The following is a 15861-nucleotide window of genomic DNA, read 5'->3' as shown; positions in this document are numbered from 1 at the left end:
TTACGCTTGTATGAATCTAGACTAACTGACCTAACGTCAATGAATATATACTTGTGAAAAAAGTAGTGCAAAATCAGATTATAACCTCAGTGTAATTACCACAGTAATACTGGGAGAACAGATCTAATTGAAATGACAGAATAGTTATTAGTCTTTGAGACTGCCCTACATAAAGTTCAGGACTGCCATAAAGATGAATGTGTAAAATTATTTTTATAAATAAATTATATTGATATCAACATGACATTTTAAGTTCTTTTCAAGATAATTTGTCTCTTAAAGTTTAATCACACTTGTTGAATTGATCTTTAGATTATATATACATCAGATTTATGACATTTCTGTACTTGCCAAGCCAAAAAAATAACTTTACAATTGTGCTTTATTTGCAGCATCTGGCGAGGACCCAATATAAACTGCACAGACAGTTCAGGTTATACTGCTTTACATCATGCAGCTTTAAATGGACACAAGTAAGTGCCTCACATTTAGTTTTTATGTAGAATGGTATTTAACTGCGTAACTTAAAAATATGTAACATAGCACTGAGATTTTCACAGAAAATTGACAAACCCTGTCTTACTAAAATGATCTTATTTCCCATGGGATATATTAATATAAGAATTTTTGACACTGTCATTGATATCAGCATGTAATAATACAAAATGTGAAATGCAGTTTAGAAGTTATTGATTCTATACTGGTTCTTCCAAATTCTTGCTTAATTTTGAGTAAATTTATTATTGTTATTGCTAGTGGTGGCTCTAGTGCTTTGTAGCTGGTGGGAAATTACAACAGAAAATTTTGTAATATACTTTTGTGTGTAGGTACAAATGTAGAGTGTGTTGAATGTTTAAGGAAACAATATCGTGGAACAAAAGAACAGTATAGATTAATCATTATCAAAGTAAAAGTAGCATGACAAGAATATTTAGTAGTTATACACTTGAAAGCAGAAAAATTGTATGGGACCTTGTAGCTTTTCCCTCCCTGCTGTCCATCCAAGTTACCACATGCATGTCTCAACAAGCTTGGGGAAAGCCTGAAAAATCCCCACTGAGGAGTACTGCGCAGGCATACCAGTGTAGGTGAACTCTTAAGCACATTGACGTGTCAGTAAAAAACTGGAAACTTGCTACATATTTTGTTATTACACCTCGTAATTTGTTCTGTTACCTCTGTTATGACATGTTGCCCCTTGCTACGTTACCTCCATTGTATTATGCTGCCAACTGCATGTTGTTATTAAGGCAGAACAAGAAAGAAAGATTTTAATGAGGTCTATAAAGTCCTAGTGGGATGGACCCCACTGTAACCAAGGTAAGAGCTGCCCCACTTAATGCAGTCCGGCTACCTTGTTTGTACACTGATGGTGTTAACACTGTCCGGATTTTCACTGAGGAAAATTTTGACGTAAGGCTTTGGGTTATTCCTCTGTGGGAGATAAGGAACTGATCAAAAACCAACTGAAACTGAGAGTGATTTGCACTAACGTTAATGTGATTTTGGACTGTCCGTAAGATAACATATAAATCCATAATAATTATATGTTTGGTTTACTCATTTCACAATTTTTGTATCCTTCCTTGGAAAAATTAAAACTTTAGCATGTGTCTTTAATTGTATTCTAGAAACCTGCATATTTTCTTCAGACCAGATTAATCTTTTGGTGAATATAGGATATTCTGTTTCTGAAAAAATAAATGAAGTTAAAATACTGTTAAGCTATATATTGTGCATTTCTCAAAATTTCAGTGCTGTAGCAAGATTCAGAATCATCCATTAATATATTTTACCTCCATAGAATTAGGTCTAAGTCCTTAATATGGTCTATTAAACTCAGCATTTTTTAAAGAGAGAGAAAATCACATTTCTCTTGTTTGTAGTTTATGGATTGTTTCTTGTGCCATTGCACATTTTTGACTGACAGAAGCCCAAGCCTTAGCGTGCAAAGATTGCTAGTTTTAAATAGATGAAAACTGGCTTTAGTATGTTTAATACTGACTATAAACCAATAGTTACCCAGAAAAGTAAAAGTATTTTTATAAAAACATTGAATCTATTGGAGATTTCAAGTGAATCCTAGCAATATAAACTATAAAATCCCCAAACATACAAAAGCCAAATAGCATTTTCAGCATTTTCAGGCCAAACTTCTGCTGAAGTCAGAGAGAACTTCAAGATGTGGACGTATGTACAGCAGCCGATATAACTGCAGCTTTTGAAAAGGTCATAACAGCCACTGTCACCACAAATAACAAATTAATAGCTTTACACTCTGTTTCAGTTTTGAAACTTGATATTCAAAATCAATATTGGGTACAGTCTGTTGACATGAGAGGCTTCCCACTTAAGAGAAGTTCTTGTCCTTTGAAAACTTTTGAGGTTTTAATTTTTCACACTTTACATTGGGATGGACTTGAGAGATTTCGAAGTTTTACAGGAAAAGTGAGAACATAAGACTTAATGACCTAATCAATAATTTGTGGCTGGGACACTTGTTGGACACTAGTGTTCAAGTCCCTGCTTGATCAGTGTATGTGATGAATTCCCTCCTCCTTGGTTATTCTGGGATAGTTCTCTTTCCTTTTGAAACTGTTCTGCTTTATATAAGTAATTAAATCATATCTGGGGCAGGGACTTGAATCTCAGTCTTTCTAAGTAATTTTACTTAGCCCAGTAATGTTACTGGGCTAAGGACTCTCAGTCTTGTCTCTGAAATTTATTTCTACAAAATGGAAAAGTTCTGACAGAGCACTAAAAAAGACTCACCCTAGAGAAGTGTGATGGGTCAGGACATTATTGAAGGATGAAGGAGACCTAGGTTCTATTTTGTAGCTTGAATCTTGCAACAGACTCTTCCCAATAGTTGCTGTACATCATTATCTATAGATTTCAGTTGTGGAGGGTTTTTTTGCTGTTTTTCCCCTACATATTTCAATTTCTGTTTCCTTTGATTTGTATCCCTTTCAAACTACTCTGTATCTCTAGCCTTCATTAGACCATCTACTGCAAGACCCACTATTATGACACAAAAAGTCTCTCAAACCTTAGTTGCACTGAAAAGTCTCGGGAGTCACTTTTCTGGAACTTTTGGTGTAGCAAAAATCACTGTGTAGTGGAGCTGCTCTTTCTTGGTTGTTTTCATGTTATTTGACATTGTCAGGAGTAAGCAAAATCCAGCTTAAAGTCTCCCTCAAAGCTTAGATGTGATGACTCCAGTATGTCTATGATTTCTTTTGGAGACAATTGGGAGTTTGTTTTGACCTGGATATATTCACTCTTACTTGCCACATTTTTTTCTCAACAGGCAATTAAATAAGGTTCCATCAAGGTTGGGAGAACAATTGCCTCGGGATTTGCCTTCTGTCTTAATTTGTAGTCAAGGCCTTCATTTATAGTCATAACATAGGCTGCACTGAGTTCCTTTCAGGCCCACCCGCCCCCGATTTTTTGAGCAAAATTGGTAAGAGCCAGTGTTTCCATATTCAGCAAAAATGTGCATGGAACTGCCCACACTGGATCATAGATGCTATTAAACTTAATAACTAACAAGGCCTGACTGTGTGAAACTATGAGAAGACAAATGGAGAGATAAGACAGAATTTATTTACTTTTTGACCTACTTGATAACCAATGGTCATACCACACAGCTGATTTTTAAGTTTAACCTTTGAAGTTAAGTACAGGAGACTGTTTAAAAATCAGGCATGCAATATACCAGCTTATACTAATCTTTCAATTAATGTGTGATAAGCCACTCTGAAAATACTGAAAGGAATATAATAAGAACTAAAATAATAAAATCACTTTTTTCTTCACTGCTCTCAGGAAGCTGGGTGTGGGAAATGAAAATAGAAGCAGTTATTCCAGAGAAGATAGTATATCTCTAACTAGATCATCATTAAATTGTTTCCTCCAAAAGAACTCTTTGACATAATGCCTTAAAGAAGAAGAAAACCTGTTGCTTTTAAGCCTTACTGCAAGAACTGTGTCCATAAAGCTACCCTCTCATCTCCTTGCCTCCAGAACTCAGCAATGATGGGGATAGGAGTACTTCTCTGCCTTTAGTACCTGGAAGGTTTCTCTTGAGGGACATGCATGTGGCCTTGACTGGCAAATTCAAAAAATGATTCCATGGCCAGGTGATCCCATTGAAATAAACAGATTCATAGAGCTGATGATAATATTGTTGACAGGTATTAATAAGAAGTAAGAATCATTACAATGAATAACATTTTGGCTATGTTTTACTATCTATTTCATTTTTAGAAATTATTGGTCTTCATTTTTGTAGCAGTTTTCACTTGAAATTTTTTTTTTTCTGTTTTTCAGGGTAAAAAAAATTATAATATGTATGTTCATGTAAAAACTTAATAAAATAAACTTCCTGTCAATTTTTAGATTTAATTCCTGTTTTCCAGGGATATAGTTCTCAAATTACTTCAGTATGAAGCATCAACGAATGTGGCAGATAATAAAGGTTATTTTCCTATTCACTTGGCTGCTTGGAGAGGAGATGTAGACATTGTGAAGATTCTCATCCATCATGGGCCATCACACTCCAGAGTGAATGAACAGGTGAAGTGATAAAAAATATCTATGTACATCATCAGAAAAGAGAAGCATATATTCTTTAGATCTGGCAAATTTATAGCCAAATTTAAAAAAAAAATAATCTATTTTCCATTGTTTCAGTAATTTCTTCTCCAAGACTGATAAAATCTTTCAATATAAGCATACCAGGTATCTTTCTTCTGGATGGACACTGACCTAAAGGAAATTAGATTTTAAAAGTATGAGAGAACCTTCTGCTTGTTTCTGAAAAATTGTATGAAGACGTATTCTAACTATGCATTCTATATATAGTGATGTAAATTTGCATAAACTCTTTATCTTTTTAACTTTATTAGATATTAAATTCCTGAAAAAGTTTGAGATAAAATTAATATTCGTGGTATATTTTGAGTGTACTGTAAATGAACTGATATGCAGAGATAAATGACAAACCAGATGGACTGCATGTAAGCATGTGCAGCAGAAAGGACACATAAATACTAGGAAAAAATGGTGAGAGTATTACAGTGGGTAAGGGCAGGATAAATATGTTGCATTCTGTTGTGAAGCATATGGCACACCTTCTGTTTTCATTCTGTATATTCTTATATGGTCCATTTGTAGGGTTAGTATTTAGAAATAGAAAGAAAGAACGCGATTAAAATCTGACACTATCTATAGTCAGCTGAACTTCTTGAGGACTGGAAGTAGGCTGTGAAATATGACTAGTGACTATAAGCTATTGAATTTGCCAGGGTAATCAGGAAGTTACTGGAATGTAAAGGTGGGAGTCAGCTCCAGATTCAGATCTAAATTTTAGTGTCTACATTGCCTGTATATGCACCATTTTATTCCACAGAGGTCTAGTCAGTGTAATCACAGGAGCCAACAGGGTTGGCCAAAAGTAAGGCAGGATTCATTTCCCCAAACACAGAAATCCAGTATCTTCTAAGGCCCTACAGTAACTGAGACATCTGCATAGGCCTGAAGGTATGACAGAGGATGCTCAAAATTTCAATGTCCTTGTGGAGTGGCTGATGGACTCCAGGTAGGGTACTCTACAGCACCTCAAATGGCAAAGTACAATCTAGCAAATGAATTGCACTCTCAGTGTCTATGTTAGTGTGTCCGGAAGGCAAACTGTGAGAAAATAAGAAATGTTAGACCTAAACTGCAAACACTTAACCATTTTGAGATGCCATTCCTTGAATAATCCATTTACATTTGAGGTTATACACTTAGTCTTTGGAATCCATACAATAAATATAATACGAATATCAAGTATTAGTGCAGGAAATATAGGAAAATAAAGTAATAAAATATGCCCACGTGACAGTCTTCTGGGAAATCCGGTAATACCCTGGGTCATCCAGGAAAAAATACAAAAACCAAGACTTGTCATTCTGTGGTCTGAGTTGCAGATTAGGAGTTTCTCCGAGTTTCTCATTCTCATCAGCTGTTGCATGTAGGATGAAACCAGTTGAATTGCAGGATTACCTTTTGTCAAGGAGAAGGTTTTTTTCAGTTTTATTTCTGCAACGAAATAAAAAAGCAGCTTTCTGATTCTATGTTATCCATTTGCTTGAAGAGATTCCTTGTACTCTACTGACAGAAAACTGGAAGCTATGCAGAAACTTCAGAGAGGGATAGTGAAAAAGATATTTCAGTAAGATCAGAAAGAGAAATGTAAATTCAAACCTACTTCTTCCGAATCCCACATACACATCCAAACTTCTAGAATATTCTCGAGGTTGATTAGGCGTGCTGTCCAGTTTCTCTGGTTTGATCGCTGGAGAAAATAAGCATCTGATTCTGTACCCCACTGACTAAAAAAAGGTCTTGTCATTAGATCACCTGCTGTTTATGCATTTTACCCAAAAAATTTATAATGGAAAATGTGTGAGCAATCCTCACAAGAAATGTTGGATATATTAAACTTTGAAGTTAAACTCATACATACATAGTTCTTCTGACTTTGTAAATCCAGTGGTGTTCCACTCTAGGCAGTGGCCAGCTTTAGTAGGTGGGCCACTTTGCTGGCACCAAATTTCCCATGCTAATTAGCACTCTACACAGGAGAATATTATCCATATCATGGAATGAGGGAAATACCATGCTGATATAAAGTCATTTCCACCCACATATCCTCAAATAACACGAGAGTGGCATCCTCACCCTCGTAACTATTGTACATTCTTATGAGTCTATACGTTTCTGAGGCTTTTGCTTATTTGCTGATAGGCTGTATAAGGCAGTTGGCTTCTCATAGCTCTCATATCTTCTCTCAGATCTGTGGAGCTGAAGCTACAGCTTATAAGAAATCCTGGGCTATTTTTCTTCCTTCTTTTTTCATCTGAGAATTGGGGAGAAGGATAGGTATTTTTCCTGACACTTTTTGCCCACAGCAAATAATATACTCAAGTCAGACTTTTTTTCCTGGTTTTGGTTTGGGGTTTTTTTGTTGTTTGGTTTTTGGTTTGGTTTTTTTTTTTTTTTTTTAGTAAAGATCACATTAAGAATGTATGTGCTTTCAGTTTAAGAAAATAATTTTGTTCATTATTTAAAAATTGTTGCAACTAATTTGTAATACATCTTTGGTTTTCATCTATTTTATTAAAATTCCATGTAAAAGAAATGCTTCTAAAAACTTAAGTGAAAGTAATGAACAACACAACAAAGAAGTAAATGAGAAGCTCATGATGCATAAATGTATCCTACATGAATTAATGGATTTAATATGGTATACTGTAAATTAATTGAACTGCATTCTACACATTTAAAATGCAGTTAACTAGCATCATAGGATCATATCCAGCCATATCCAGCATCTAAAGCTCTGAATGCCCCCTACTGTTCCTATTACATAAAATTGAAAAAAACAGTAAAGAGGCGAACAGTTAAATGACAATTATTTTATGGGAGTGGTGGCATGTAGACTGGCAACTCTACACACAGAAAATGGTTACAGCATAACAATTATGTAAGAATAATTCTATCACTGTTTAATACAGGTGTCTTAGTTGACATCCATGATGAATGTTTGAAATTACAAAATATGGTGAAATTACAAAACATGTAAGTGTTTAAACTTCATTGATGAAGACTTGAAAATATGTAAATTATAAATTAAATGAAGATCAAGTAGGTACTATGAGATCAAGATTTGTTAGTAGGTTAATACCAAATATAATAAAAAGGTGTGCTGTTAACAGTCAGACTACTTACATGTTTATGTAAAGACATCTGGGTAGCACAAACATTTATTATGGCAACTCTCAGCATAAAATTACATAATTGATAAGAAATCCTAATCTATGAAAAAATTAATAATAAATAACAGCCATATATAGGTCAATATGTAGTGCCTGGTATTAGTGCAGGAAATCACATGCAAAAAAGGTGAATGACATCAGGAATAAATATCAAGTTCAAAATGTATTTTTAATATATATTGACAGAATATGAGTAGTAAAACATTGACAGGAAAAAATGTGAACAATTCTGAAATTTCTCAATGATGTTCTCTGTTTTGTGATTCTGCCTGTTTTTCTTTATGCACATAGCATGTCTTTTTCCTTACATTTATGTATTTAATGTACTGTAGAATTTTTCTGTGCATCAAATTGTAATTGTCATAAAAACCACTCACATTTCCTTAATGCCATTTGACACTTCTTCTGAAATGTGAAGGAAAAGAGTTCAGGATGCGTTCATAGTATGTAAATACCTAACAGCTAACATATTTACTGTCTTCCCCAAATCATCAAAATGAAGCACAGACATTATACGCTTCTCTCAGTGACACCTCAGGGACTTCCAGAAGTACAATTCAGTTCCAAGGTAGCCTGCAAAAACAATCATTTTCATGTTCTGCATTTGATGTTCCCCCCCTCCCCTTAAATTGTAACTTTTATTGTACCCTTTATAGAAGAAAAAAAATGTGCAGAGGCAATCTTTTTGATTTGAGCCGATTGCAGCAATAAATTTGAAGAAAACCTTTATTCAAAGTAGTCAACAAATTATAGAATTACTTTTAAATTTTGATTTCACATAAGTAAAGGTTAATTTCAATGGGAGTTCAGTAGGTTTGATTTTGATTCACACTGGGTAATTTGCAGCAGAATTTTTCCCAATAACTTTTACAAAAATTGTCTTTTTGAAAAATATTACTATCTAAATCCAAGTATTCTGTAACTTATGGGACAATGGCATCTTTATTTGTCATCATATTGTTCTTGTATGGTAAAGATACTCATTAGAACATGTTCATAGAATCACAGAATCATAGAATGATTTGGGTCAGAAGGGACCTTCAGAGATCATCTAGTCCAACCCGCTTGCCGTGGACAGGGACATCTTTTACTAGATCAGATTGCTCAAAGTCTTCTCCAACCTGACCTTGAACACTTTCAATAATGGAGCATCCACAATTTCTCCGGGCAACCTGTTCCAAAATCTGACCACCCTCATCATAAAAAATGTTTTCCTTATATCCAGTCTGAATCTACCCTCTTTCGGTTTAAAACCATTGCCCCTTGTCCTGTCACTACAGGCCCTGGTAAAAAGTCTCCGTCTTTCTTACAAGCCCCCTTTATATATTGAAAGGCTGCAATAAGGTCTCCCCAGAGCCTTCTCTTTTCCAGGCTGAATGACCCCAGCTTTCTCAGTTATTCTTCATAGGAGAAGTGTTCCAGGCCTCTGATCATTTTCACAGCCTTCCTCTGGACCTGCTCTAACAGGTCCATGTAGTCCTTGTGCGGGGGACCCCAGAGCTGGATGCAGTACTTCAGGTGGGATCTCACAAGAGCAGAGTAGATGATGAGAATCACCTCTCTCAACCTGCTGGCCGCGCTTCTTTTTATGCAGTTTAAGAAAGCATTTGATAAGGAAATTTATGGGCTTTTTATTTCTTTCATGACTTTCAAATTAGACAGGTTCATTGATGACGTGATAAGAAGGATGTCATTAGCTGTTTTTCCACGTAAACTGTAAAAATCCATGCACCATGTAAAAACCCATTCCCTGCCTCAAAGAGAATGGACAATAAAGTCACAATGTTGTTCCCAAGAGCTCTCCTCATTCTTGGCTGTGTTTAGTGGTTCTATTGTAACATTGTTCAGCCTTTGCCCTAGACATCCAGGAAAGCACTTTAATTCCCATTGTAATTAAATACAGTGACATGCTACTTGCTGAATCATTCAGGCAAACTTCCTTATTTTTTTCAGAATTATTAACTTATATTGGTGGAACTTCTCAGGAAACTGCCTTCCTATTTTAATAGATGAAGTAAGACCATCCTGAGATCATTCCTTTCTCTGTCTTGGATATATTGTCTTGTTCAGTTACTTGACATTGGGCTTATGTGACAAAGAAATGGCTCAGTGATTTAGGAAGTCTTCCTTTTCAAGTTCATCATAAAAATGCTTAGATAATAAAAGAGTTGAGCATTCTTTGGAAAGGTCTATCTACTTGATAGTCATTGTTGCTTGTACAGTACTTGCATGGACTTTAGGAGCTTTAAACTACACAACTATGCAGTATAAGTCCTAAATATACCCACTGTGTAATAGTGTCTTTACAAGGACCTATATAATATTCATGAGAGGAATTCATTCTCTTGGTATTTTCTGTACCTCTATCAGACTGCCAAGCTACAATGATTGTCCCCATAACATACTTGCTAATCTGTCCTCCAATGAATAGACCTTAAGAGACATTATAGCTTTTGTGGTGGCATGCATTCTCAGTAGCTAAATGATGTAGTACAGCCTGCAGTACTGACAAGATGCAATGCTGTGAAGGCACAATCAGTTTGCAGCAACAGAAGTCTGAGTTCTGGCTGTATGTGGAAGAGAACAGATTCAGAGAAAGGCTAGAAAATGTCAGGATCGTGCCCATGAAGAGACCCATGTAACAAATAATGAAGAGGAAAATTACAAAAGGTTAAAAGCTGAATCATAAGATACCTTCCTTATTTCTGAAAGAGGTCCATTGGGCCATATGAATAACTGCATGTTTAAAATATTATTAATTATGAATATTAGGGACTTCTGTTTTATACTATTTTTGCATAATATTGGTCTACTCTTCTCTTTTTGTCTTACGTTTTGTATGTCTTACCTGGTTCTGATTTCTAGATCCTTCTTTTTCTTTACTCATTCAGTCTTAGGATCTATCTTGTAGTTTCTAACATGTAATGAAGTATCTGAAATTTCTAAAAGCATTCTAGTCTGTTTCTTGAGCGCTAGATGCCTTATTAGCCCTTGGACATCAGATTTGAAGATCTAATCACACAATGGTAACATGCATGCAGACATTTGTATTTTCATAGCAGGTTAACTGTTCATGGCAATGAGTGTTAGCGTAAAAACTTTCTGTACTCCAGAAACAACTGTTTACATTTGGGACTGAAAATGTAGGCAATAGTACTAAATTATTATTAATTTCTTCAAGAATAATTTTTCGTGTCTTTCAAATATTTCTTCGAAGTAATAAGCTATTTTAGAGATATGAGGACAAACAGTACCTTAAAATCAGTAGAGTTACACCTGGGTTAGCTTTATCCACACAGAAGACAAGTCAGAAGTAACAGCGTTTTTGGGACCAAGGAAATCACATAACTTCAACTCTTAAAATATCATCATATGTTGTGTTTGGGTTTTTTTTTTTTTTCATTCTTACTGTATGTCTTCTATAAACAAATGCCTGAAGGAGGAAGTTCGTAACACTGAGACATCCGTGTCCATCTTTCCATGAGGGGTAAGAGGAAGAAGATAATGTTTCTTCCAGTCCAGGCAATACATTAGGCACTGTTACAGCCTCCTCCATCTTAGGGTTCTCTCTGGGAATGCTGAACTAACTGTGTCTAGCTGGTAGGCATTCCCTCTTTTCCTAAATTTGAAGATGTCAGACGCTGTCAAAACCTACTTAAAAACTATGCTCTCTCCTCAGTAAAACCTCTTGCTTCCAAGGTGACTTGTTTTATGTAACTAGTACTAAATTGTCAAAGTGGATAAATTTAGAGGGCAGTTAAACAAGTTGTAATTCTCTCTTTGAAAGTTAAAAATCATTCTTTCTTTTATACCTGAAATAAGTTGATTAATTTACATTTTAAAAAGGGAAGGATGTTGTATTATTAAGTTTTAATTAGGTAGTACCTCTCAGCTCTGATAACACAATATATACAATGCCTGTTCTGACTGCATGTAGGTAATTTAATTATCATGTTTGTCCAGGTTGGATTCTTCTATTTTATTTCAGTGGTACCTAGTTCTTTTTAATTTTGAATCAGCTCGATTTGTCATTAACTGAAATGTAGCTTTAATTTGGCAAATGCAAAGCAACAAACCATACAAAAATATTCAACAATGTTCATTTGAAAATAATAACATTTTCTTCACATTTACAGATGCTTTTATGCACCATGCTGTTTTAAAATATACTTTTCTGTAAATATGCCTTTGCATGAAAATTCAGTTGGATATTCTTTATTTAGAGGGAGCAAATTTCAGTTTGCTGCACAGCAGCAGTGATTTGGACTGGTTGGCCTCTATGTGATTTTATCTGTGGCTGAAATTTTGGCCAGTCACCTCATTTTGAGAAAAAGGCCATAGCCAGTTTAATTTTTACGTCTCTTTGAAAATTTAATCAGAATACCTTTAAACTACAATATTAGATTATTGGCACAAGACTCCAGATGCTTTATATATTATCCAGAAATGCTTGAAAAAATTTCAAACATAAGCAGGTATTGGATAGATAGATATATCTGACAATTGTATAGTAAACGTGTATTTGGTATTTACCTCACAGAATGTGGATATAGTGATATATCTAATTTCTTTGTGTAACTATTTCTATTGGATATGTAAATACAGTAACTGTAGGCACAAATTACCATAATTGACCATTTTATGTGCAATTATCTGATTTTCATACTTAATTGTGGTAATCGTACACAAAATTAGACTGCAATTGCTTGTTCATCTATGCAGTTCTGTCCATGAAATACTGAAAATCTAAAAATAAATTCTAATAAAGCTTGTGATTTGTGGGTATACCACTGTGCATAAAAAATTGCTTTCCCCAGTCCTGTATAAAGGATACGTTAGAAGTCACTAGAGCACAAAAAGTATATCATAGGTAATTGATAGATCATTGCAGCCATGTAGTACTGTGATAGTACATATATTAACCTGAATTTATGGTCTATGTAATAGAGAAAGACAACGTGATGGTCTGAATAATGCACAATGATTCAAATACTTATTAGTCATCAAGCCATGTCTGCCAATGGAAACTTCCTAGAATTGGCTCTTCCTACTTTCCAGCTTCCGTCTTGCAGTTTAGCAGGAAACACATTCCAGTCTCTGGGATCTTGTGTAGTGTTGTAGACACCTGAGGAGTTTATCTGCAACATTAATTTACCTGAATGTGTTGATCTGTCTCTTCTGTCTCCCAGGTTCATCTGAGTTGTTTTAAATTACAAGATGTCATTAAAATGACAGCAATGTTGTTAAAATCACAAACCCAAGATTTAAGTTCTTGATTACAGAATTAGAAGCACTGTTACCAAAAAGAAAAAAAAAGTTTTCCCTCGTTCCACCTTTCTAGATATTACTGTGCAACATGGATTTTCTTATCCTAGCTAGCTTTTGAGTAAGAGGCCAAAGCCTCATTTCTCTGATTCTCTCACCCTTTCTGTCTTTCTAAAGACAAATCTTTTTTTCTATTTTCAGTTCTCTGTCCCCAGAACTTTCTTCAGTTGTTTCCTTAAGAAATACAGCCTATGGATTCAGATTTATCTCTTCTTCTTTCTTTAGAATTATATTTCTACCTTTCTCTAGTATCTTTTCTGAAGTTACATTAATTTTTTATTTCTTTATATGACATATTAGCTTATTGGCTTTCTACTTTTACAGCATTTTCAAAACTGTCACAAAATTTTATAAGTCATATATCAGAAGAGGCATTCAATGTACATACTTTTAAAATTTATAGTGTCTAGTCTATTTCAAGGCTTCATAGAGACTACATAAGGTATATTAATAATATAGATGGCATATAGAATTCAGAGAGCTCTATAAATTATTTCTTTCCTTTCTGCCTGAAGTTATTTGTCTGTTTAGGATTGCAAGTATGCAGGCAGAACTGGAAGAAAACAATTAAAGAAGATACTGCTTATTCTCAATATTTATTTATTATTAAGATTATTAAATAGTTTTTGGGGAAAGACTTGGGGGGGCATTGCTTTATAAAGCAAAAACTTATTCAATCCACAGCATACAAGTACTCATATGCCTTAAAATGCACACGCACATCTCCCTGGAGCCCTGTGAAGACTAGCTGCTTACGTGCTATGCTAAGTCTTTCTAATATGTACATTTGCTATTGTGCCTTCTTCCAAGCTTTGATTGTTGTCTTGATAGTAACTTTTTAGCGTGATATGTGAAACTAGCCATGAGCCTGATGCATTTTCATTACACAGTTTTTCTCTGTAATTTCTCTAAAAACAAACTGCTACAATTTAAAACCAGTTAAGAAGAAAGACTTAAGATAAGTGTCAGAGAATTTCTGAGAGAAGGATTCAACTATGATTTCAGGAACAGTTGAATCAAGAAGGGTTACATATTTCGGCATATCATGAGCAACAAGGTTTTTTGGGGAATGTTGTTAAAAATGGATTGAGAGCAATGTGGACACATAGGGACCTGATCTGCTTAAGGGCCACAAAGCTGAAGTATTAATGTATTATTAGTAAAATTTTAGTGGAGTCATTCTGAAGCATTTAACATACATTACCATACGTTATATTGCAAACCCTGCCTGTGTAGTGATCTCATGGAGGCAATTTATAGAAGCTGAGCAGTTTTCTTGTGTTATTAAACATGAATTTCTGAAGCTTTTGTTTTGTTTTAACAGAACAATGAAAATGAAACAGCACTGCATTGTGCCGCTCAATATGGTCATTCAGAAGTAGTTGCTGTTCTGTTAGAAGAGCTAACAGACCCAACAATAAGGAACAACAAACTAGAAACACCTCTGGATCTGGCAGCACTTTATGGACGTCTGCGTGTTGTAAAAATGATCATCAAAGCATATCCAAACCTGATGAACTGTAATACAAGAAAACACACTCCTTTGCATCTCGCTGCACGTAATGGCCACAAAGCTGTTGTACAGGTGCTTCTGGAGGCTGGAATGGATGTCAGCTGCCAAGTTAGTGTGTAATTTCTTTCTTCTATTCTTCCTTTCCCCCTTTCTTCCTTTCTTACCTTACTTACCTTTATCATTAGAATATGATTCAAATGAAATAACTTCTTACATTTTTTCTTTTAAAATACACTTGCATTTACATTGTTAAAAATGCTGCAAGGTGATGTATAATACAAATTTATTTTTTACGACCCAGCTGATGTGTTCAAAGGGATAACTCAAGAAAGACACACATCTTCAAAGCTGAGTGTATATTTTAATGTTGTCTTGAGACATGCAGATACACAAATCATATCAACCGTTCATGTAGGTATATATAGATTTTTTTTTTTTTACAACATTGGCTTTAATGATACTAAGCTGACTTGCTAAAGCTATGGCTCTTAATGGTCGTAGCAATCTGAAACAATGTTTGACTGAGGACTCATTTGCCCAGGATTATCCCATTCTAAATCCAACGTTACTAAATAATAATAATTTTTATTTTCTGCTTTTCTAAACACTTGTTGTATAAATCTAAAAGAAAATTCTATAGCAATACACTCTTGCAGCTACTGACTCCAACCTGTTAGCTGTTTAATGCATCTAGTTCTATGCACAGTAAATTATAATGGTGTAAAAGGGGTAACTTTAAATAAAAGAGACATAGGTGAGAGCAGATAAAAGGTACAGCAGCTGTAAATTTTATGTCCAGTTCTTTGCAGTGGAAAGTGTCCAAGACTTTTAACTACAGAGGACCTGATTCTGTTATGTGTAAAGTCTTGCCTCAGTCTTATCATTTCTCTTGATTTGATTGACAGCACTGTATTTGAGTTTAAAGAGTATTTTATCTTCAGATTTAAAGCAGCCTTCTTGCTCTCTGAGTATATATAATATGTTTCAAATTAAGGTTGTTTCAGCTTTATATCTATTTTCAGATAAACTAACCAAACAAACATAATTACATATATTTTAGAGTCACATCCAGGCATTCTTTACCAATAGGTGATTTAATAAATCTTGTGAACTTTGCTGAAACTTTGACTAAGTTTTATAACCATTTTAAGCTTTAATCAAACACCTTTGTACACATAATTCCCTTTTGTATAG

At 34.7% G+C, this 15861-nt stretch overlaps 1 protein-coding gene across 4 annotated transcripts in view; it reads left to right on the top strand.

Annotated features, from left to right (window-relative positions):
- The window catches only part of ANKS1B (ankyrin repeat and sterile alpha motif domain containing 1B), a 441565-nt gene that overhangs the window by 51251 nt on the left and 374453 nt on the right, over nt 1-15861 (top strand). For all 4 annotated transcript variants that reach the window (XM_087765654.1, XM_087765653.1, XM_087765652.1 and 1 more), the window contains exons 2-4: nt 393-473; nt 4425-4581; nt 14479-14775. In XM_087765654.1, coding sequence (XP_087621780.1) covers nt 393-473; nt 4425-4581; nt 14479-14775 — 535 coding nt within the window. The remainder of the gene's footprint in view (nt 1-392; nt 474-4424; nt 4582-14478; nt 14776-15861) is intronic.

Source organism: Nipponia nippon, unplaced genomic scaffold, assembly GCF_047370975.1.
Source record: "Nipponia nippon isolate SJK-2023a ecotype South Korea unplaced genomic scaffold, ASM4737097v1 scaffold_3, whole genome shotgun sequence".
Taxonomy (NCBI): domain Eukaryota; kingdom Metazoa; phylum Chordata; class Aves; order Pelecaniformes; family Threskiornithidae; genus Nipponia; species Nipponia nippon.
The sequence above is the reverse complement of the archived record's forward strand: the minus strand, read 5'-3'. Positions and strand labels throughout refer to the sequence as shown.